General features: G+C 52.8%; 1 protein-coding gene across 2 annotated transcripts in view; it reads right to left on the bottom strand.

Moving 5' to 3' along the window:
* Positions 1 to 22,101, bottom strand: part of URB1 (URB1 ribosome biogenesis homolog) — a 64,422-nt gene that overhangs the window by 19,659 nt on the left and 22,662 nt on the right. For both annotated transcript variants that reach the window (XM_049710488.1, XM_033418191.2), the window contains 17 exons: positions 21,637 to 21,810; positions 20,930 to 21,059; positions 20,072 to 20,188; positions 18,789 to 18,901; positions 16,798 to 16,917; positions 15,280 to 15,396; positions 14,676 to 14,814; positions 13,728 to 13,898; positions 12,507 to 12,700; positions 10,520 to 10,768; positions 9,054 to 9,233; positions 6,775 to 7,630; positions 5,671 to 5,872; positions 4,802 to 4,985; positions 2,875 to 2,933; positions 1,067 to 1,260; positions 23 to 133 (listed from right to left, as the gene is read on the bottom strand). In XM_049710488.1, the coding sequence (XP_049566445.1) occupies positions 23 to 133; positions 1,067 to 1,260; positions 2,875 to 2,933; positions 4,802 to 4,985; positions 5,671 to 5,872; positions 6,775 to 7,630; positions 9,054 to 9,233; positions 10,520 to 10,768; positions 12,507 to 12,700; positions 13,728 to 13,898; positions 14,676 to 14,814; positions 15,280 to 15,396; positions 16,798 to 16,917; positions 18,789 to 18,901; positions 20,072 to 20,188; positions 20,930 to 21,059; positions 21,637 to 21,810 (3,310 nt within the window). The remainder of the gene's footprint in view (positions 1 to 22; positions 134 to 1,066; positions 1,261 to 2,874; positions 2,934 to 4,801; positions 4,986 to 5,670; positions 5,873 to 6,774; positions 7,631 to 9,053; positions 9,234 to 10,519; positions 10,769 to 12,506; positions 12,701 to 13,727; positions 13,899 to 14,675; positions 14,815 to 15,279; positions 15,397 to 16,797; positions 16,918 to 18,788; positions 18,902 to 20,071; positions 20,189 to 20,929; positions 21,060 to 21,636; positions 21,811 to 22,101) is intronic.

The following is a 22,101-nucleotide window of genomic DNA, read 5'->3' on the forward strand; positions in this document are numbered from 1 at the left end:
CGCCCGGTCCCCGCACCCTCACCCAGGACGCTGAGAGAGGCTCCGTAGGCCCCGAGGAGCACCGCGAAGTGGCTGCTCTCGCAGACAGAGGGGCACAGCCTCACTGCCACCGACATTAGGTCCACCAGCGCTTCTGGAAGAAAAGGACACTGAGATGCCCGGCAATGCAGGGGGATGGGCACGTGCAGAGTAAAAGCGGAGAAGGAAGCACTGCAGCTAACACGAATGCTTGAGATAGCCTTCTCTAGACCACACTGGTCTGAGGACTGCACCTGGTCCCTTCCCTGCTTTTCCTTTTTTAAAATAAACACAACTTTGACGAGGCTGCCATCAGCCTCTCCAAGCCCCCTCCCAAACTTTAAGGCAACAAAGATTTTTAAACCTAAGCATTTCTCTCCATGATTATGTTACCAAAATCTCTAATATTTCTACTCCTGCCTGAAAGCGGGGAGCCTTTCTACTTCTTCTACTGCCTGTACCAGGAACTTGGGTAAGGGTTCTCTCCAGCTTAGCAGTTTATTACAGACCAGCTCTGCAGTGATTCCTAACAGTTTGGGGATGTCAATTTTGTCTCTAAACAGGGTATGGCTTCGGGAGGGCAGGACCCCTCAGACCTCTGCCATCTCCCACAGTCTTCGCCATGCTAACGTTAACGCTCACCGAACCGACTAGGGAAGAAGCCTGGGCTGTACGAGTCCCTAGCAGGGACCCACCGACACGGACCTTCGAACCCTTCGCCCTTGATAAAAGTTTCAATCACCCCATTAAGACATTTAACGCAACTGAACAATTTCTCCCAGGTGGGAACCCCCCTCCTAACTCCCCCTAACTAACTCCCAGGTTTTAACGCTCGCCCACGATACAGCAGAAAAGCTTAAATCTGGCTTCTGCAGAGAGGTCTGCGTTTGCTGTGTGACCCCAAGTCAGAGGAAACATTTCTTGAGCTTGGATTTGACAGACATGAAATATTCGGATACCGTTTGGGTAATGCTTCCCTAGCTCTGAGAACATGTGAAATCCAGGAATAAGCTCTGCGTCTGAAGTGGGAGGTGGGGTAAGGAATCACCTCTGACGGGACTGCCTGGGGTTTCCTCCTCTCCAGCCGTCAGCAAAGTGGGCAGGAACAGGGAGTGCTGGGTCAGCATCGCGTGGACCACCGAGAGCTGAGTGAGCTGCGAGCGTGAGGCGCTTTCCGGGAGATACAGGAGCTGGACGGCAGCACAAAGGGCCTTTAGAAATGCATGGTCCTGATACCGAAATCTAGGAGGCAAGAATCAAAGGGAAAACTAGCTTCATAAACAATAGAAAACCTTTTTTCTCGACATTTTATCAAGGACAACTTCCAACATGCCACACAGGTGAGAATCCTAGAGTGCACAGTCATACACCCATCACCCAAACTACCCATGCTGCTGCAGCACACCTGCAGCATCACATACCTAGTCGCCCACCCATCACAGGGAGCACTTCTGACCTGGCCTACCTGCCAGGTCAGCTTCCCTCCTTCCTTCCTTTCAGCTACTCAAAACGCCCCTCTAACGGTTCAGAAGCCTTCTCATCTTAAATCCCTTTAGAACCCACTAAAGAAATGAAAACATCATACTCTGGAGAAAAAAGTTTTTAGTCATATGTGAATATTGTTAAGAATCACTTAGCACACAGGGAACATTCTAGAAACGCAAATTAACCAAAGACTCAAAGAAATGTCATGTCACGAAGGTAATCCTCGGTTGCCATTTACCTCTGACTCACCTTCACTTATTTCTCTCTCTTGGGTACTTTTCTCAGTTTCAAACTGATGAATAATCAGGGCAATGAAAATTACAGGTGCAATGAAATACCGTTTCATGACTACCTGACTGCCAAAAAGAAAGAGTCTGACCACATCAACTGCTGGTGAGGAAGCGAGGACAAAACGAACTTCCACACCATGTTACGTTAGCTTGGAGAACACATCAAAAAATCTAGTAAAACTGGAGCTGTGCCCACATTAAGAGCCAGCAAGTGACCCCTCCCCCAGAAAATCTGGCACCTGGGCACGAAGAGACATGCAACGTTCACTGCAGGGTCGGGAGGGAGGACGGAAGGAAAGAAGGGAGGTCCTGTCCACCAGGAGGACACTGGCTACGTGAACTGGGGCACGGTCGTAAGACAGAATGCCCCACAGCAGTAAAAAGCAATGACTTGGATCGCCATGTATCAACATGGGTAACTCAAAAACTTCTGAGTGCAAAAGAGGGACAATAAAGTGATACATCTGTATACAATGTCAAACTCAATAAACACTGTGGTTTATTGTTTAGAGACATACTGACATGCAACCAAAGTGTTAAACACACAGGGCCATGACAAAACTCAACCTCCGAAGAGTGACACTTTGGGACAAGGGAAGGAAAGGATGCAATTAGGGCAAATAGAGAAAACTGTCAGCATTTATTAAATCTGGGTGCTCCTGTATTGTTCTCTGCACATTTCTGGCTTTTAAAAAATATTTCAATAAAAAAATTTATTCATTATTATTTTTTTTGGCCGTGCTGCGTGGCTTGTGGGATCTTAGTTCCCTGACCAGGGATCGAACCCGGGTCCTTGGCAGTGGGAGCGCAGAGTCCTAACCACTGGACCACCAGGGAATTCCCAAAAACTATTTCATTTTTTAAAGGCTGCTTCTCTCATCGCTGTTAGAAGTACACACATGTCAACGGGCAAATCATTTTCCCTCCCCAACACTGCTGTCTCGTCTCGTCTGCCCAAAATGGGAGCAGCATCTTCTCCACCACGTCCTTTACACTAATAACAAGCTACACCACTGGCCCTGCACCAGCAAAGACACTCGCCGCCTTACTGAACAGCACCAAGAAAATAAATTCAACTTACTTGAGTCCAGTCTTCACAAATTTCTGCCAGTCACCAGGATCAACTTCATTAAGTGAATTCTAGGAATAAAGAAAGCAAGAAATATATGTGGAATATCCAAATTAATTTAAAATAGAGGACACAGAATTTAAAGTACAGCCCTACAGTAAATATGGAATATAGTTACCTAAGCAATTCGCAAAAGCTTGTAGTTGCTTCTTACTTTGATTTTTTTTTAATTGTTTTGTTATTTCCACTAGTAGCTCTGTCTTAGCATACCTATGGTCACCAAATGACCAAAGAAAATTCCCAAGTACTTGTGTAACTTTCCCCTTTGTCCACCATTCTGAATAGCACTGACCTGCGACACACAGAGGTGCAGCCACATGTGACTGTTTAAACACATGAGAGAACATCTACCCAGAGCAAGACCACTGCGCCCTACCAGGGCCAACATAGGTCCACAGTCCCTGACGTGGAGAAAAATCTCCAAACGTGGTGCATTATGTTATATCGGAAGAGTGGCTGCTCTGGGGGGAAGGGGACCAACTGGGAGAAAGCACAAGAGAGCTTTCTGGAATGATGAGAATCTTGGATAGCACTGTGGGCACAGGGGTACGTGTATCTGTCAGCACTAAACGACACACTTAAGACCTCATATTCCACGAGATGAAAACCACACCTCAATTACAAGGAAAGGGCTGCTGGAGATGCTGACGGTGAGGAAGCTGTGCACGTTGGGAGAAGGGGGCATGTGGAAACGCTGAGTTTCCGCCCAACTTTGCTGTGAACCTAAAACTGCTCTAAAAAGTTAAGTCTGTTAAAAGGGGGGGGGGGCAAGAGCAAGAGAGAGAGAGAAAGAAAACAGCCAAGTGGGGTAAGGAGGGAGGCCTGTCCCAAGAACACAAATGCCTAGAAGAGCAGAGCCCAGCACCCCCGGCTCCACAGCTCGACTCCCTGACACCCCAGGAGTGCTCCTCCTCCTCTTCCCTAGCTCTACTGGGTCAGGTTCCTACAGGCCTTAAGTTCACAATCCTGTAACACAACACATTAAGTTCTTCAGGAAGCTAATGATCTCTGTGCAAAAATGTAACATCAAAAACAAAAGAAAATAAAGGCCCAAAACAGCTAAATATTTCCAAATTTTACGAAAGCTCTAAACTCACAGAGCCAGGAAGCTCGCTGACCCCAAAGCACAGAAAACCTGAAGAAACGACGCTCAGGCATATCGCAATCATGCTGTTTAAGCAACGTAAAGAAAAAAATCCTCAGAGCAGCTGGAGAAAAAAGGCATCATGGAAAGAGAAATACAGATAAGAATGAGAGATTTCTTATCAGAAACAATGCACACCAGAAGACAGTAAAGCATCATCTTTAAAATGCCTGAAGAACATAAAAACTGTTAGCCTGGAATTTTGTACCCAGTGAAACTCTTCCTAACTCAGCCTGAGGCCAGTATTACCTGATCCTAAAGCCAGACACGGACACTGCAAGAAAATGCAATTATAAGCTAATACCCCTCAGGCACACAGATACAAAATTTCTTGGTAAAATGTCAGCAAATCAAATCCAACATTATATAAAAATGAGAACATATCATGACCAAGTAGGTTTATTCTAGGAATGCAAGGCTGGTTTAACGTTCAAAAATCAGTTAATATAATTCACCCCATTAACAGTCAAAACAAAAAACAATACCATATAACCATCTCAGGAGATGCAACCAAAAAGCACTCTGACAAATTCCTGCAACCATTCCTGATAAAAGATGGCTCATCATTTCAAAGTTTGCCCTCCACCTGCCCGTCGCCTCCTAGACATGGCTCCTCTCATCCCCCACCAGGTCGAATTCACGCCACCCGGCTTGAATGTATCTGCAAACCTGGGTTCGTCTATCTCACTCTTTCCCTTAAAAATTTAACCAGGGGCTCTAATAAGAGACACCTACCAATAGTTCATTTAATCTTAGCAGCATCTGCTTCTCTCGATCCTGGGTACCATCATCTTGCTGGCCGCCGCTAAAGGACGCGATCAACCACTGTACACAGGCCTCCAGCAGAGTCTTTTTCCAAGCACGTAGCTCTTCTGCCGACCCTTCCAGGACAGCCAGGACAGAGTCAGCCACGACCCAACTGCGGCAGAAGACAAAACTCAGAGTTACAGGCATGGCCCAAATCCCTCTAGCTTTAAGTATATATAATCCAACATCACAATGGGCCACATGAGGCAGATGCCCTGAGCCCTGGTCCCTACACTAACTACCCAAGCACAGAGATCACAGGCTTCCCCTGCCCCTTATGCAAACTTCAAAGACGTATCAGAACTTTTACGACTAGGGGAAACACTATTAGCACACCAGAAAAAGGATACATTGTCCAGACTCTGTCTAAATCAGGCTATCTCAGCCTCAGCACTCCTGACATTTTGGGCCGATAATTCTCTCTTCGGGGGGAGGGGAGGGGGCCTGTCCTATGCATTACAGGATATCTAGTAGCACCCTTGGCCTCCACCCTCTAGCAGCCAGAAGCAACAAGCCCCCCATACCCATATCGTGACAGTAAAAGGTGTCAGGCGTTGCCAACTGTTCCCTGGAGCGGGCAAAATCGCCCCTGGTTGATAACCACGGCTCTGAGGGAATCAGAACCACCCACTTATGGAGATGAACTTGCTCCAGCCAGGATGAAGTGGAGTTCTCGGAGGAACTGCGTTCTCCCCAATACACAACAGCAGTGCAGCGATTTCCACTGCTTTATAACCACTACAGGGAAAAGGGAAGCTGAGACAGGGAGAGCCATTAAACAACCCGAGCCTTCATACCTCTTGTGACTGCCTGGAGTCTGAAGCAAGCGGGGCAACCGGTCCATGAGGACACGGAGGTCCTTGGCTCTTGCAAATGGGACCAGCTGGGCCAGGATCTCCTGATGCAGCCCAGACTCCAGGGGCCCGTCAGCACTGAGAAGCCTGGTCTGCAGCGGCCTCCACAGGGCCTTCCTCAGGACAGGAATGACAGCAGAGGACACTGGGGCAGAGACAAGCAGGAGAGAGAGGTGAGCACCGTGGAGCATGACAACCGGCTCACAAGGGCTGGTGGCTCTGTTTCGGGAAACCTGTGACCTGGGTGATGTCACACTGGTAGCACGAGACTGACCACGGCAGGAGCTGTGACGCCACGGAAATCAGCAAATGCTACAAATCAGTCTCCCCCAAGAGCCAGTGGTTAAAACATTTACCAGCACGCCACCGGTCACCTCTCATCACTCAACCCTGACAGTCCCGCAGGCCCTGGGCATAGCCCTGGCTCGAGGGTCATGACGAGACGGTGAGCACCCAGGTCCTGAACTCACTGGGGAACGAGAAGAGCACTGAGAACCACTGGCCGGAAGACGCCCTCCCGCAGGGGCGCTCTTACTTTTTAAAAACATCTGTTATTGATGATATGAAGCTATGCAGCACAGAGGCAAAGCAGTGAGTGAAAAATCATTCGTACACACGGTAAGAATGAATTAAATTGAATTGGAGGTGATCAGGAAGTGCCTTGGACCTGAAACCCAATGGGTGGAGAGAGAAGAGCGAGCGGGGCCCAGCCGAGTGCCTCGGCTCAGCACGGACCCACCAACGCTCCCAACGGTGGGGAGAGGGGGACGGGGCAAAGGACCATCACCCGCACTACTCCCTCAACCTAACAAGACCCAGCCGGGGCCGCTCCTTCCTTGGCCCCCAACGCCCATAGCTACCGCCCACCGCCGGCCCCAGCTTCCCGTGGGTAACTCGAGGTCGATGGGAGCTCCATCCTCAGAGCTGGGTCAGACATCAGAGGAGAAACAGAACTAAATGATACCTCCAGAACGTGAAGTCCCAGGGCTTAAGGGTGGACACACAGTTCTCAGCCCTCCTGGCTGCCCAAACCCACCCTTCCTGTACCTGCTGCGGGGCGCGTGAAGTGTTCCCGGGTCCTGCACTGGAGGTACACGCGGACGACAGGGAGGAAGTCGTCCAGGGCCTCCTGCAGGCAGAGCCCCAGGCTGGCCCGCCTGCACCACCGCTCAAAGCGCAGCAGGTGGGGACGGCTGTGCTGCAGGAGCAGAGCCGCGGTGCCCAGGGCCACTGGCGTCCGCCGGGCCAGGCAGTAGTCGAGCAGAGCGACCCCGACTGCGGGGGCCAGAGCCAGCTCTCTCTGCAGAGCCTGGAGGAGCACGGCGTCCAGCTCGTCCACGGCCAGCGCGGGCAGCAAAGCCCCCAGGCCTCTCACGTACTCGGAGGCCCGGAGGAGCTCGCCGCTCTGCAGCTGCTCCTGGGGGCGGCTGGTCAGCAGCTGGACCAGGGTCTCCCCAAGAGCGTTCAGATGTCTCTCCTTCTGGCGGGACTTAGTGGATCGCTGGGCCACCAGGTGGGCCTCGGGCAGGCTCAGCAGGGCTAGGGTGACCTCCCGGAGCTGGGAGCCCTCCATGTATGGGTGCAGCCCCCACAGGGCTTCAAGCTGAGGAAGGGCCTTCGGCATCAGCGTGGCTGCGCAGGCCCTCCGGTTCCGCAGCTCCTTCAGGACACTCTGGGTGATGGCCTCCGAGTACCTGGCCAGGAGCCCCAGCTGACCAAGGCTCTGGAGGACGGGGGCACTCGCCAGCAGCAGCGGAAGGACCCCCGCGCTGAGGTGGGCCGCCAGGAGCTTCACGAGGATGGGACTGAGGGTGTGCGGGGGCAGCGCCTGCTGCTCCAGGGCCAGGTACCAGCCCTCCAGCGTGGGATGCTTGAGGATGGCCACGAGCACCTCCTCCAGCGTCTGAAACACAGTGACAGGGCACAGGCCTCACCCACGGCCCAGGCAGCGGCTGCCACTGAGGAGGACGGAGAGCAGAAAGCAGCTTTCCTAAGCCCCAGTGCCCCTCTCAGGGGTGCCCGCAGCACCCCAACCCAAGCCCAAAGCTCTTCCCCCATCATAACGCACCTCCTCCCCTGTACAACAACGGGGCCTGGACTGTGACTCGGTCAGTGACCCCCAGACCAGCAGGAAGCTGACGGATGCAGCCTGAATGAATTTACCGTGCAGTAAAACTGCTCTGCACAGTCACTCAGGCAGGGCCGGGCCACGCAGAAATGCCAAAATGGGATGACGATCAACTGTCTCCTGGTTTCTCCCTAGCAGCCCTGCCCTCCTAAATAAATCTGGTTGAGGGACGTGGGTACCACCCGGCCACCAGGGCAGGGCTACCCTGGCTTCGGAGAGGCTCCGTGGCTGGGGAAGATGGGTAGGGGTTAAACGATCCAGAACTGAAGGTGAAACTGTGTCCACTTCCAGAAGGAGGCTGGGCCTCGAGTGACCCCCTGAGGAACTAGCTCTGACCCCAAGACTAGTTTAAACCACTGAGCAGAGAGTAGCTGAGTGTGCTTTGCTGGATTAGATGATGACTTGATACAGCCTCGCCGAACACGATTCCTAGTCAATGAAGTCACCCAGTCCCCGGGGACAGAAATAAATTTTTTTCCTTATTTACTCTTCAGGAAGGAAAGAGGAGCCTATCACACTTTCCAACTGAGCTTTCCCAAACAGAAAGAAAAACAGAAAAGCACACATCAGGAGTGCTGTGCCCAACGACTGGCTAACAGGTGGTCTTGCACCAACAAATGCCTCCCCAAGAAAGCCCCCTTGGAGAGCAAAGGAAGGGAGCCATGCGTTCGACTGTGAACTGAGGAACACGCCTGCACCCAAACCCAGTACAACAGGTCAAATGGCAAATGGTGAGAAAGATTCGGCCTGGCCCCAGTTCAAAAGCTGACTCACGAGACTGCCAGCAGGAGAGGAAGGCTCACTCCTCCCCAGGCAGTGTGGTTGCTGTGTGTGTTCACGAGGAAGGGCCCCGCCCACTGCCCAGCCTTCGCTCAACACGGGCTGCAACCCTTTAAGAGGAAAATACGCAGTCCGAGTTCTCAGGACGCTCACGGCACAGTGGGAGGGAAAGTGCTCGCAGCAGGGCAAGTGTGAGCAGAGAAGTGACTGGAAAGATGAATGCCCCAAGTAAACTGTGCTTCTCTCGGGGTGGGCGGGGGATGGTGCTCAGGGCCTCCTTTGGAGTTCTCTGCATCTCCCTACTTCCCTGCAATGAACACGTACTTGCTTTTAACCAGAACGGAGGGAAAGCCAGTGGCTGTGACCTCACAGGAAAAGGCGAACCGGAAGGAGACCCAGGGAGGAAGGGCGGCGGTACCTTGTCATCGGCCAACTCCAGCGAGGCCATGGACTCCACGTCCAAAAAGAGGTCGGACTCAGCCTGGGCGGCCTGGCGCTTCTGCTGGTTCTGGGCGTCCAGCTGCTGACAGTGGATGACCAGGTGCCTGAGGAGGTCCAGGAGGAACTGCAGCAGGGGAGGCCCCGTCCTCCTGCCCAGCTGTGAGGACCAGACACACACGACCCTCAGACCCAGGAAGGGCTGACAGTCACCAGAACACTGACTGCCGCGTCCCCCAGGGCCAGAAGGGGAGAGTTGCCAGAAACAAGAATCAAGGAGGGAAGCAGGCTAAAATGGCAACTCCCGGTAAACTGCCAACAACCTCAAAGTCATTTCTTTTTCCTTTTTTCTTATAAAAGTTTTTAAAATTTATTTATTTATTTTTGGCTGCGTTTGGCCTTCGTTGCTGCGCGTGGGCTTTCTCTAGTTGCGGCAAGCAAGGGCTACTCTTTGTTGCAGTGCGCGGGCTTCTCTTTGCGCTGGCTTCTCTTGTTGTGGAGCACGGGCTCTAGGCGCGTGGGCTCAGCAGTTGTGGCACATGGGTTCAGTAGTTGTGGCACGTGGGCTCAGTAGTTGTGGCTTGCAGGCTCTAGAGCGCAGGCTCAGTAGTTGTGGCGCACGGGCTTAGTTGCTCTGCGGCACGTGGGATCTTCCTGGAACAGGGCTCGAACCCGTGTCCCCTGCATTGGCAGGCGGACTCTTAACCACTGTGCCACCAGGGAAGTCCTCAAAGTCATTTCTTAATAAGACTTGTCCTCCTAAATCTTGATGAAACACACAGATTTATTTTGACCAAGATGAGGGGGAAAAGCCCACCTCAGAACCTAAACCAAGGGACTTCCCTGGTGGTCCAGTAGCTAAGACTGCGCCCCCAATGCAGGGGTCCCGGGTACAATCCCTGGTCAGGGAACTAGATCCCACATGCCGCACCTAAGAGTTCACCTGCCGCAACTAAAAAGATCCCGCACGCGGCAACTAAGACCCGGAGCAGCCAAATAAATAAATACTAAAACAACAACAACAACAACAAACCTAAACTAAAAATCCGTAAACCACCTCAGGGACAGAAGGCCCAACAACGAGCCGCCGAGTTAAAACTTATAAAGGCAGCGGGGACGCCTGGTCGTGCCGCAGACCCGCTCAGCCGGGGGAAGGGCCCCGCCCGGCCTCAGCTGCCCCAGCGACCACGTTCAGCTGCGTGTGGCTCCCGGTCTGAGATCTGCGCCTCTGCCCCAGGGAGAGGGCACAGCACCCGGAGCCAAGGCTCCCAAACCGCGGCCCGCTCGGGGCCCTGCACACTGGCCACCGCCCTCCCCGTGTGCGGACAAACGGGGCGACAGTGGGGCTCCAGGCCTCCATCCACACCGTCACTCAGCGTGGACCCGACCGGCAGAAGGCCACACTCTCTGCAGGTGGCGAAGCCAGGGAGCGGGGGCAGCGCTGACCTGGCCGAAGTTCTCCACGGTGCTCTTGAGGTACAGCAGCAGGTGTCTGGCGGAGCGCAGGGCCCGGTGCATCGGGAGGTGCAGGAGGGCAGCCCGCAGCCGCCCCTGGACCCCCTCGTCCAGGAGCGGGAATGCGCCCGGGCCCTGGACCTGACCTTGGCCCTGGCCTGTGTAGGCCATCTGCAGCAGGGCACTGAAAGAGGAGGCTGGGGGGTCCGGCGGAGCAGGGCTGCCCAACGTCTGCAGCGCCTGGGAGACAGCAGGGGAGGAGAGAGAAAAGACAGATCGGCACCAGGGGCAAAGGGCACAGGGTGCTAAAACAGGGACAGGGCGACATGCACACAGAGGGGCGTTTCACAAAAATCACCTACTGATACTACATCTAGGTGACCCTGTGGCATTTTATTCAAGTAAAGTCCCAACACGCTCAGTTACACGTACTTTCCTAGCGTGTGTCCACGTGAGGGCACTGAGCCGGGAGGTATTTACACGCTCTGGAGAACAGGAGTCACGCGGCACAGAGACAGGATTTTACTCACAGGAGTCACTGTGATTAATCCCTGGAAACTGGGAAATGCCACCCTGGGAAGGAGCCGGCTGGGGGAGCTGCATGCCTTTCAAAGGCCTCCCCGGGAGGATGGGAGGATGAGAGGACGTGGCCGGACGGAAGATACGTTCCTGAAGTCATTCCGTCTCCAAGTGGGTCATTTCTTCTAACTTAGTTCCCAAACTGCCTTCTTTATTCACCCCACATGGCTTTTCTTGTTATAACTCCAAACACTGTTTCCTAAGGCCAGTACAACTAGGCTGCGTGGTGCCCTGAAACTCAGTGGGGCTCGACCATGGACCAGCAACAGCATGACCCGGGAACTTGCTAGAAATGCAAATTCCCAGGCCCGCCCCGGACCTGCTGAATCACACGCCCAGCGACCATGTCTGAATGAGCGTCTGGGGGATCCTGACGTGCCCTCACGGGTGAGAACTGCCGAGTGCCTGACTCCACGGAGTGGACGCCTACACTTGGAGCACCGTGCAGCACGGCACGGACTGCTAACACCCACGGAAGCTGCTGTGTGGCTCTGACCACCTCCTGACCACGGCCTGTCAGGTGGGGAAGGCGGCGATAGCTGTGATGGGCCTGGGCTCTGGAGCCCAGAGGCCTGCCTGGATCCTGAGTCTACCACTGCCTGGGGGCGGAACTGCTCTGAACCTCAGTTTCCCCACGTGTACAAGGAGGATAGTTAAGTCCAGACCCCTCTCTGAGTTGTGAGGATTAAATGGCGTAAAATACGTGTGATGCACTTAGGGATGAGGCCCTAACAGACCGTGAACGTGCAATCGACACAGGCTCCTGCTACCAAGTTCATAAGAGGAAGAGGTCCTCCCTAGCTGCCTGCTTTCTCAAGCGCGGCCACAACTGAGCGAACACACAAAAGCGCACAACGCAAAGTGAATTTCTTGCTCCACCAGCAATCCTAAGCACGCTGCATCAGAGCCAGACCTGCAGCACCCCTTTTAAGAATGCCGCCCCCACCAGGAGAAAACCATTTCTTTCTTTCTGTTTTCACTTTCCCGTCTAGCAGAGCGTAGCCTGCTAGCGGCCTTCGGGTCTAACCGCTGAGCATGCCAAGTCTAGGGGCCGCTGAGGAGTGCAGACGAGGGCTGTGAGGCGAGCGCGCACAGACCACTCTGGAAGGGAGGAGAAGGAGGCCCCGCCCCCAACCCCAGCCTCAAAGCCCAAACGTGCAGCCAGCGGCGAATTCGGTTCTGCTACATCGCGGAGCCCCTCGGGGTCTCGTCACACTAGCTGAGCGGCAGAGACACCACGTGCCTTCCTCTCCTACTCTGGGGAAACGACAAGGTGATGAGCGTTCACCCTGTTAAGCTGTGAAAGCTACACAGCTGGGGTACAGCCCGCTGCGGCCCACAGGGAGGAACCTCCGGGGGTTTCTAGGTTTCCGCAGAAGTGGTGGTCGCCGCAGCTCACCAAGGCCTCTCGGGCTGGCTCCGGGATCCAGAGGCTGTAGTATCTGTTGAACCTGGACAGCTGACGGCAGCAAGGTGGGAGCGGAGGCTCCAACTTGTCGTAAGACTGAAGCAGAAGACACAGAGCCAGAGGGTCTCTCTGGGTGTGGAGGAGGTCCGTCAACACCCCTGTCAGATACGCCACGATGCTTTCTCCTGCAAAGGAGGGAGACACGGCAGGGAGACGCTTGCTGGGACTGCCCTTCTGTGACCCATCAATAACACCAACTCCCACCCATATTCAAGACCCAGAAAGAGTCATAACCATTCTGTAAGCGATCACACAACCACGCTGGAAGGCAGATGCTACCACTGCAGACCATGCCAGACTTCTATTAAACATACAGCACACAGTCAGACTTCGGGTGCTGAGGCCCAGAAGTGGAGACCCAGGCGCTGAAGAGGTGAGGCCAAGGCCACCCGGGACAGGGACTTGCTTGGCGCAAACCAATCCATTTCCACTTCCTTGGCACACAAGCCTCCCTTGCAGTTAGGCTGGGACCACGCGACTCGCTCAGCCACTTCCAGGCCTGGCCAGAACACCTCTGCTTCATTGTCCACTCTCTCTGCCTCTTCCACAGTGACCTGGGAAGCCGTATGTTGAGATGGCACAGCTACAGGATGGGAGCAGCCAGGATCCCTGAGCTACCTCCTGGACAACAGCCACCCAGGAGAGCACCTGACCTGTCCTGGACCATGACACGGTCGAGAGAGAGACCTTTGCTCCTTAAGCCACTGACGCATTGGGGCGTATGTGTTACTGCAGCAAAGCCTGAGCAACCCTGACTAATTACACCACTGCGACCTGTGAGTGCTTTCTTGGGTCTGTGTTGCCTGGATACCCAGTAAGGATGAAGGACTTGTACCCTAGCATCAAGATATCAAGAATAAATACTGAAGAGAAAGTACCGGTGTTACAGCAGGTGTCTGTGCAGCCATGCAAACACATTATTTCAGACTCGTCCGTCAAACGACCCATTTCCCAACAGCCTAGCCAGCCTCTAGATTCCTACCCCTGTACACTTAGTTCTACCAGCTGTGCAGCTATCACTTTGGTGGGTCTGAACCCCTGCTGCCTTGGGTTTTCAGCAATTATTTCCAAAGCCCTTGGAATCCCACCTCCTACCCCACAGAGACCCAGCTGGCCTGATGCAGCCACAACATTCTCACTACACACAGGTACCTGCTTCACTTTCTGTTCCAAGGAGCAACTTATTCCTGGCTTCCAGGGCAGCGGGGACCACAGCACTGAACGGGAACGTGAGCACGATCATGTCTTCATTCAGTAAGAATCCAACCTCCTCATCCAAGCCTTCGCTGCCCTCCACCAGGACATCCACCATGTCGAGAACATCTGAGGCAGAAAGCTGGGAATCAGGGCCAGGCAAGAGGTGGCAAAGGAGTCTACTGCAAGAATCCCACAGGTAGGGCAAGCAAGAGGACGTTTGCAAAAAGAGGAAAAAATAAGAGCTAAACTTCTCTTGGGGGAAAATGCTTAGTGTAATGTTTGATTCTAAACAAATAAGGCATTATCTATAAAATCTTAAGACCTCTGCCAGACAAAATGCAGGACTATCCAGCTCAGGTAGTAACAGGTTGAAGTTTCCTCGCGTGACACTGAGAAGCCCAGAAACTTTAACCTGGATAGTCATGGAAACAAGCCAAAATCTGAGAAGCCACAGAGCATAAGGGCTGACGCACAGACTAGGGCCAGAGTGTCTGAAGTCAAATCCTGACTTTGCTCCATCCTCGCTGTGTGAGGCTGAGCAGATTGCTTAACCTCTCTGTGCCTCAGCTGCCTTGTCAATACATAAAATGAGGATGACCCCCCCCCCAACTTAGGGTTGTTTATGAGGTTACATGAGTTAGGATTTATTAAGAGCTTAGAGCATCACCTGGCACAAAGCAAACACTGCACAAATAACAACAACGCAGCAAATAAGCCCTGCACCTATTTCCTGTTACGTAAGCAAATGAGGGGATTTCCAATTCCAGAGGCGGCTGATCTCTGATGCAAAGAAATGGGACGTCTGCCCTCCGCACAAGGCTTCGGTGCAATTCTGTTTTGCCTCTAATACGCCACCGTGGCTGGCTCTTCAGAAGCCCAAGGAGCGCAGGGAGCGGCACCCACCGTCAATGTGGGAGATGGGAATGCTGACATCATCGGCGTCCTGCCGCGTCATGGAGGCCTGCAGGGCGCTGGCTTCCTGGACAAAGTCAGACGCTTTGTCCGTGTACGAATAGGGATTCGCCACCAATGTCAGGAGAACCTGAGCATTAAAGAGTCAAGTGGGAAATATTTAGATGGTCACACGTGAAATGAAAAATGCCCCCAAATGTCGCAGGTAAAATAAAGGGAAGAGCAAAAATCTTAACAGGCCTTCAAAGAAAAATCGTTTTTCTGCAAAGTTTTTTAAAAAAGCACTTTTTGTTGTAGATTTTTTAAAAATATCTCCTTTTCACATCAGACTATTGCTTTTAATACCACTCTTAGTGTACCACTAATCCCTCCTACAAAAACAAACGCCCAAAAGGAAGTTAAGAGCACACAGTGATATAGTCCCATTTTACAGATTCTAAAACTAAATCGTTCTGACATCTCAGCAAGAATTAGGAAGTGAGTCAGGAGGAGAGGCCTCTGGGCTCTGGTACATCAGAAATGCCTTAATCATACTGAGGGTCACTTAGTACGCCGTCCTGAACGTGCTTTCTGTACGTGGGAAATACGTGCTCACGCGTTCCAAAAACTGAATCACGGCCTCCTTGTTCTCCTGCTCGGTGTCATCCAGGTGTTCCAGCCACAGCTCCAGCTCCTGCCAGGTGTGCTCAAACACCCCTGTGTCCCGCAGGATCTGAAAAGTCAGGGAAGAACCCGCTTTCCGTGGGTCCTCTGAGACCCACGGAGCACAGAGCGAGTAAAAGTTCCATCCAGTTTTATCCTAAAAGCTGCGCTTCAGAACAACCCCCACTGTCGAGGGAAACGAGGAAAAGAGGTCGCTCTGGGCTCGATCAAGGAGAACACAGTCCCTCATCTCACTGCTGCTTATTCCTCTCCTTCAACTCCTAAATAATAAAAAGGGAAAATATCCCACTGCTACTTGAAAGTCTGCTTTCCAACCTGGGACTTGACTCCTCCCAGCCACTCAGCCCTCAGCCTGCATGAAATTCTCCAAAACAGTGGCCCAGTCAGGCCGAATCTTCTCAACGTGGCTTCTGAAGGCCCAGGCCTGGGCCAGAGGCACCACCTTACTTCCGTTCTAAGGGAGCAGAACGTGTTACGAGGCAGGACTTGGTTAAATGACATCCCCAAATGGCCCGACGACAGAACTCGGGGTCTCAGCAGCCCGTCGGCACGAGCCCTGCACAGAGTGCTCTGAGGGAGAGCCTGACGTGCCATTCCACCCACATGCAGGGAGTGATCATGAAATCACACCTGCACAACCTTGCAGAGGTCACGACCTAGACTTTCGCGTCCTCCACGCAGCTCAGGCGAGGTTGAAGGGTGGCAAGACTACTGGCACTTCAAAGGTGAAATCTCTGTGCCCTGAATACAATGAATGTGATTCTTCTAGCAACCCGCCCGGCCCCGGCCCTGACCAGGATGTCTGCTGCCCAGTGGAACCAAGGAACCAGATTTCCTAGAGCTGCAGCAAGACCTGACGTAGCCCTGGAAAATGAGTTCAAGTGTAAGAAAGAAGAGACGCCAACAAACTCCTCATTCCCTTCCGCTGACTCTGGCGACACCTGTGCTGTGGGTGACGGCTGCGGTCAGTCGCCAGGGCCCTGGAGGAGGCTGAGTCTGGAGCTGAGGGAAGAGGCATCGCCTATTAAATTGTTCCCCAGAGGGCCGAAACCTAATGTTTACTGAGTCCAGAATGTGCCAGGCATGGCCTACTATTTGATCACACGTAACCTCCCTTGCAATCCTACGGCTTTGTTATTCCCGTTCACCACGGAAAAACTAAGTTCAGAGAGGTTAAGCAATTTGTCCAGTGCCACCCAGGAACAGCAGAACCAGGACTCAAATCTTGGAACAGGACTTCAAAGTGCCCACTTTTCCCATTTCACCAGGTTGCCTCTTGGGAACACAGCCAGGTTAAGACAGAATACATTAAAACTGCCATAAAACCTTCTGTTTTTAAATTGTAACAGTCTTAATACATCCTTAATTCAACAACTGTTGACTAAGCATCTACTATAAGCAAGATTGTACAAAACGCTTCTAGAACTAGGAACTGGTAGAAAAGGCTCACCTTCACGATCAGAAGTTTGGTTGATGACTTGAGATGCGAATGGCTACTGGTCACAAACATCTTCATCAGTAAGTAAAACACGGATCGCTTTCCTCCAATAATTTCTGCATCTGGGCCTTCCTGGAGTTTGAACAATAGAATATTAGAAACGTAACAAAGGCCACTGCTTGCTGAGCGAACAGGTACTGCATGCCCAGTGTTCTTCCCGGCCTCTCATCTCATCTCATTTTAACCACCACTCGGCAAGCCTGCCGGGATGCTATACACGAGGAACCTCAGGAGTTAGGAGCTCCTCCCACAGCCCCGAAAGCAGCTGTAGTTAACAGCAGTCACCGCAGGAAGCACGGGGGCCCTTCAGGTGCTTCACATACACTGACACTTTGTCCTCCCAACAAGCCTGCGGTGGGGACAACCGTCACCCCCATTTCACATGTGCAGACACTGAGGCACAAGGAGGTGATGGCCGTTTAATGACCGACATGGGGTTCAAGCCCAGGAGTCCTGGCGCAGACACAGCACTGGCTGGCGGCGGGTGGCAGGCGGGAAAACACACCACCCAGGGCTGCCTGACTCCGTCCAACGCCAGGCTTGCTGCATTTCAGTAAGATGCCGGCACGGATATAATCGGTTCCTTACACGTAAGCAGGCCTCTTAACAAAGGCTTCTGGGCTTTGAACACATGGCGCTCCAGATTCCCAGCCCAGACCCCGATGCATCTGTGTCTCCCTGGAGCGTCCCCGCAGCCCTGATCTGAGCACATGAGGGCTATGGTTCCCAAAGCCCAGCAGACCCATCTTATGAGCAAAAAATGAAGCATGGGATATAAACTAATACGTTAATACCAGTTCTTTCAAGGTAAGAGGCCTCTGTTCCCTTTCCAACTAAATCCTCAAGACCCCAACGGCCCAGTTCAGCTGGGGTAAAAAACTAAACACCCCAGACTCATCCGTCATCTCACTGGGGTCCTGGCAGCGACCTCACGGGGGTTGTCAAGTTGAGAGCAGGGTCTGGGCAATGCTGCCTGGGTCCAATCCTGGATCCCCTACTTGCGGCCGGGACCCCACGGAAGCCTCCTAACCACTCTGCGCTCCAGCTGTCTCGTCTGTAAGTGGTGATAAATGAGACGATACATGGCACACTCGTGCCGAGCCTGGCATTCGGTAAGTTCTCAGTGAGGACCGTCCTCAACCATGAGGCAGGCAAGCCTCGGAAAGAGGACTGAGGGGAACACAGAGGTCCCAGGGCCACGGTGTTCTTCCACCCTCTGGAAATAGCACCTCTGAAAGCGCCAGGGTACGTTTCCGCACTCCTGGCTCCATACAAGGACTCAAAGAAGACGGTAAGCCATTAAAACAAGTCCTCTGAGCTACCCAGAGACACACGCAGACAAGGCTTCATTTGGCCTGGTCACTTTCCCTCTTTGGATAGAAGTGACATGGCATCCTGTGTTTAAATACAGAGGTAAATATCTGTTACATCGTGAGTTCCCTTTACGATTCAACATTATGTTCTCCAGAAATCCTAGAAGACGTTAGCAAAGACACAGAAAACAACGCCAGCCATCTTTACTGATTTTTCCACCAGCCTCAACCCTCTCGTGGCTTGGTGTCTATTCCCATCTCTGTCTTAAGTCCTTCCAGGATGAGGACGAAGGAGAAGGAAACGTATTTTGTTTATTTCCAAAAGGGTTTTTAAAGGACAAGAAGAATGTAAAAGAGTCAAGAGAAAAAAGGAAAAAAACTCCCAACACCCAGCAATGATATATTTTCAGTAAGGATAGCTAAGCACCTTACTTTGCAAAGCAAAGAGATTCCTGGTTCACAAATCAGGACCTGGCCTCCGCTCTAGAGGCTTCTCTCTAAAAGGAGAACCGTCAACGTCTTCCTTCGCAACCAGCAGTCAGGGTTCTGATGCAGCTAGAGATTCCCAGGCCAGAAAGCCAACAAGCCTGCAGGTGAGCTAACAACAGAGGCGGGGTCACGACCTCCTACCTGGGCCTTTAACCACAGAAACTTGCTGGCGGGCAGTGCCAGGGCCACCTTGAGAACAAGGTGCTGCAGGGTGACAGGCACCTCCTCACGCAGGCCCTCCTCTGAGATGACGCCTGTGGGTGGGAAAGAGGAAGACAGATGAGACATCGGGGGTGGGGGGCGGGCGCGGGGGCCCAGCTACTGCCGCCCTGGCCACGAGGATGGGACAGGGAACTGTCCAGGGAACTAGGCAGAAGATGTGGGGGTTCCGCCCGTCCTTGTCCTGTGGTCACCCTGACACAGGCTGTGCCCAGTCTCCTGCCTACACACCTCACTGACACATCCCCCCCGTCCCAAGGTCTATCCAAATCCTTCACCAAAGAGTGGGGGTGCTGTCTGCCCTTCCCTGCACTCAGCCCACATTGACCTCTTCCTACAGCTCAGAGCCCCCAGTGCACACTGCCCTCCAGGTACAGTCTCTCGTGAGTGTGACCCCTGGTGCGGGGCACAGGCCTTGCTCCCTAGACGGCAAGCATCTTGTGCACAGCCTGCGGCCGCCTGGGTCTGAGACAGGGTCCTCAGTCTCTGGCCTGATTTCTGGGTTAATCCTTTGCTCACGAAGGACGTGGTACCAGATGTTAAATGGCCACTTTATAGTAAATCTCATATTCTCACAGCAAGAGAACTTTTTGCCTTTAAACCATCAAAAAGTTAACTACAGCTTTTTGAATAGGATTATTTCAGTAGCTTATATAAATTCCAAGAATGATATTTCCGCAAGTCTTCCTCTGTAGGCCCAATTACAAAGTCAGTTTTATTAGACAAACTTTTCTATCAAGGAAACGTGGCCAGACAAGCATAATGTTACTTTTACAAGATGCGGTTTGAACTTCACTGGGTAAAATACGAGTAACCATGTCAGAAGTGCCTGTGCGTGAACGGGACCTCCTTCTAAGGGGCCTCATTTCTGCACCCCTCTTCCTTTGCAAAGAGGCTTTAGAATTAACATCACATAATCTCATCTGTCTATCACCCACGGCAGGCAACTCAGCCTGGCTGGCTTCTCCCTTCTCTCTTGAGGCTGCCAAGTGTTCATCTGATATCTCCTTAAGGAAGACCAGCTATTTAAAACACATTGGTCCAGATGAAAACAGCCAGGCTGGTGGATCACACACGCCGGCCACAATGTCCAGCAGCCTTCCCGGTCCTCGGCGCCGGAGCCTCTGCTCGTTTATCCACACTTCCTTCCTTCACCCCCACTGGCAGGACCAGTGGAGGGGCGCCCACCATCCCTCGAGACGCACCTTTCAGGAGCTTGCTGAAGTCAAAGTTGTATTGCATGACCACGTGTGGGACCACCTTCTGGTAGAGGCAGATGACCTGGAGCAGGGCGGCTTTCAGAAGAATGGTTTCTGCATCATCTGAACCAGAATTAAACAGCTTGAATCAGGAAACACGCTTGCTCTCTGTCCTCAATCAGTGAGCGATCGAACCACGCGTGACCCATCACGGTCAACTGTATGTGGAACACTGAGGCTGCAGACAGATCCCCATGGAGCGAGGTTTAAGGAGTCAACGTGGTAAAAGTCAAAGCTGTTCAAACAGGCTGGGTCTAAATCCCGATTTCACAGCTATGAACTCGGACAGGGTAAAGCTACTCTGTCTCTCTGCTTCAGCGTCCTCGTCTGAAAAATGGGGACACGCAGCAGTGCCCACCCCTACAGGGCCGCGCAAGGATGAAACAGGACAGAGATATAAGACGTGAAGCCCACCGCTTCACCAGGGACAAGGTCTGAGTCAACACATCTTATTTCCAGGGGGACCATGTAGCCCACCGCTATCCGCAGAACAAAAGAGAGGCCTCCTCCCTCACGGAAAGGCCAGAGCACATCGCACTCATCATACAAGTTTTTAGAGAGACACAGTGCTTGCATAAATCTTGGGCACATTTCTAACAGATGTTAAAACTCAATGTACAAAAACAAAACACAAAAAACTCAATGTACAATGCCATGCTCATTCTTCTCCCTAAGCAAAGAAGGACACAGGATTCATTCAGAGCCAGAGAGGCCTTCACAAGTCCCTCTAGATCAGCCCCTCTGGACAGGAGGCTCCCAGGCTGCCTGTGTCAGTGGTATCTGCAAACAGAAGAGGCCCCTCACCGCTCTGGGGAGCCACGCAGGTAGCAGGGGTCTTGTTGCCCCTTTTCTTTGCTTTCTCGTCATCCTGTTCTGTCTCCTGCTTCCTAAGTGACTGCCAGACCCACACGATGGCATTCAGATCTGGTAAAATCTAAAAGGGAAAACAAAGAAACAAAAAACCAGTCACCTTTAAAAGGAAGAGAAACAAATGAACTGAACCCACTAACAAGGAGAAGCAAAGAACAGAGGAGAGGGGCCAGCATGTGCAAGTGTGTGTGTGTGACCGAAAGAGGTCCCAGCCTCTGCGAGCTCTGGTTTGGGGTATAATTCCCAGAACTGAACACTGTAAGAATTTGGTGAAAACACAGCACCAATCATTAAAACAAACCCCTGAAGACTTGTTCACCGGAGCCAGACACTGGGAACCAAGAAACTCATCCTTACGTCCGGCTGCGGGTACCCAGCCCAGCAAGCCCTTGGCTCTTCCGGGCAGCCACCCAGTCTGCGGACGCCTGGGCTCCCTGCTCACCAGACCGAGCCCCAGGGAGGAAGGAGCAGGCCACCCATCACTGCAGCCCCAGTCCTTATGGGACCTGAGTCCCAGGAGCGCCCCAACCCCTTCCCTTCACCTCGCACCCGCCCTCTGGGCCCCCAAGCTCGCCTTTTCCCTCTGGTGTGCTCGCCTGTGACCCCTGTAAGCAAAGCCCAAGCCTGGCTCCCGGGCCTACCTTGCTCAGGGCTTCTCTGAAGAGCCGCACAAAGTCCTCCATCATCGCGGCCGTGTACACGCCCGACTCCTGCCAGGCCCCTGTATTCAGGCAGTAGTCAATGGTCTTTAAGGCTCTCTCCAAAATGACGGAAATAAGGGACAAAGCTGTGTGTTTCACTGATTTGCTGTCCAGCTGGGAAGAAAAAGAGGTAAATCCACAAGTGTCTTCGGGCCGCGCTGGTGGACACGGAGCGCCCAGGCCCTGGCCCTCCCCAGGAGCCCGCCGGACCTCTGCGCTGTGCAGAGGTGGCCCGGGGACCCTGCCCGCTTCACCTCCTGCAGATGTGACCTCACCAGGTGCCGGGAGCACAGTTACTAAAGGTGGCGTCCGATGGTTATTCTTAACTGCTATTCCACAGTCTGTTTTTGGTAAAGTCTTCCCTGACCACCACTCGGCTCCACAGATTACCTGCCTTGACAACAG

This window comes from Orcinus orca, chromosome 5, assembly GCF_937001465.1.
Source record: "Orcinus orca chromosome 5, mOrcOrc1.1, whole genome shotgun sequence".
Classification (NCBI taxonomy): domain Eukaryota; kingdom Metazoa; phylum Chordata; class Mammalia; order Artiodactyla; family Delphinidae; genus Orcinus; species Orcinus orca.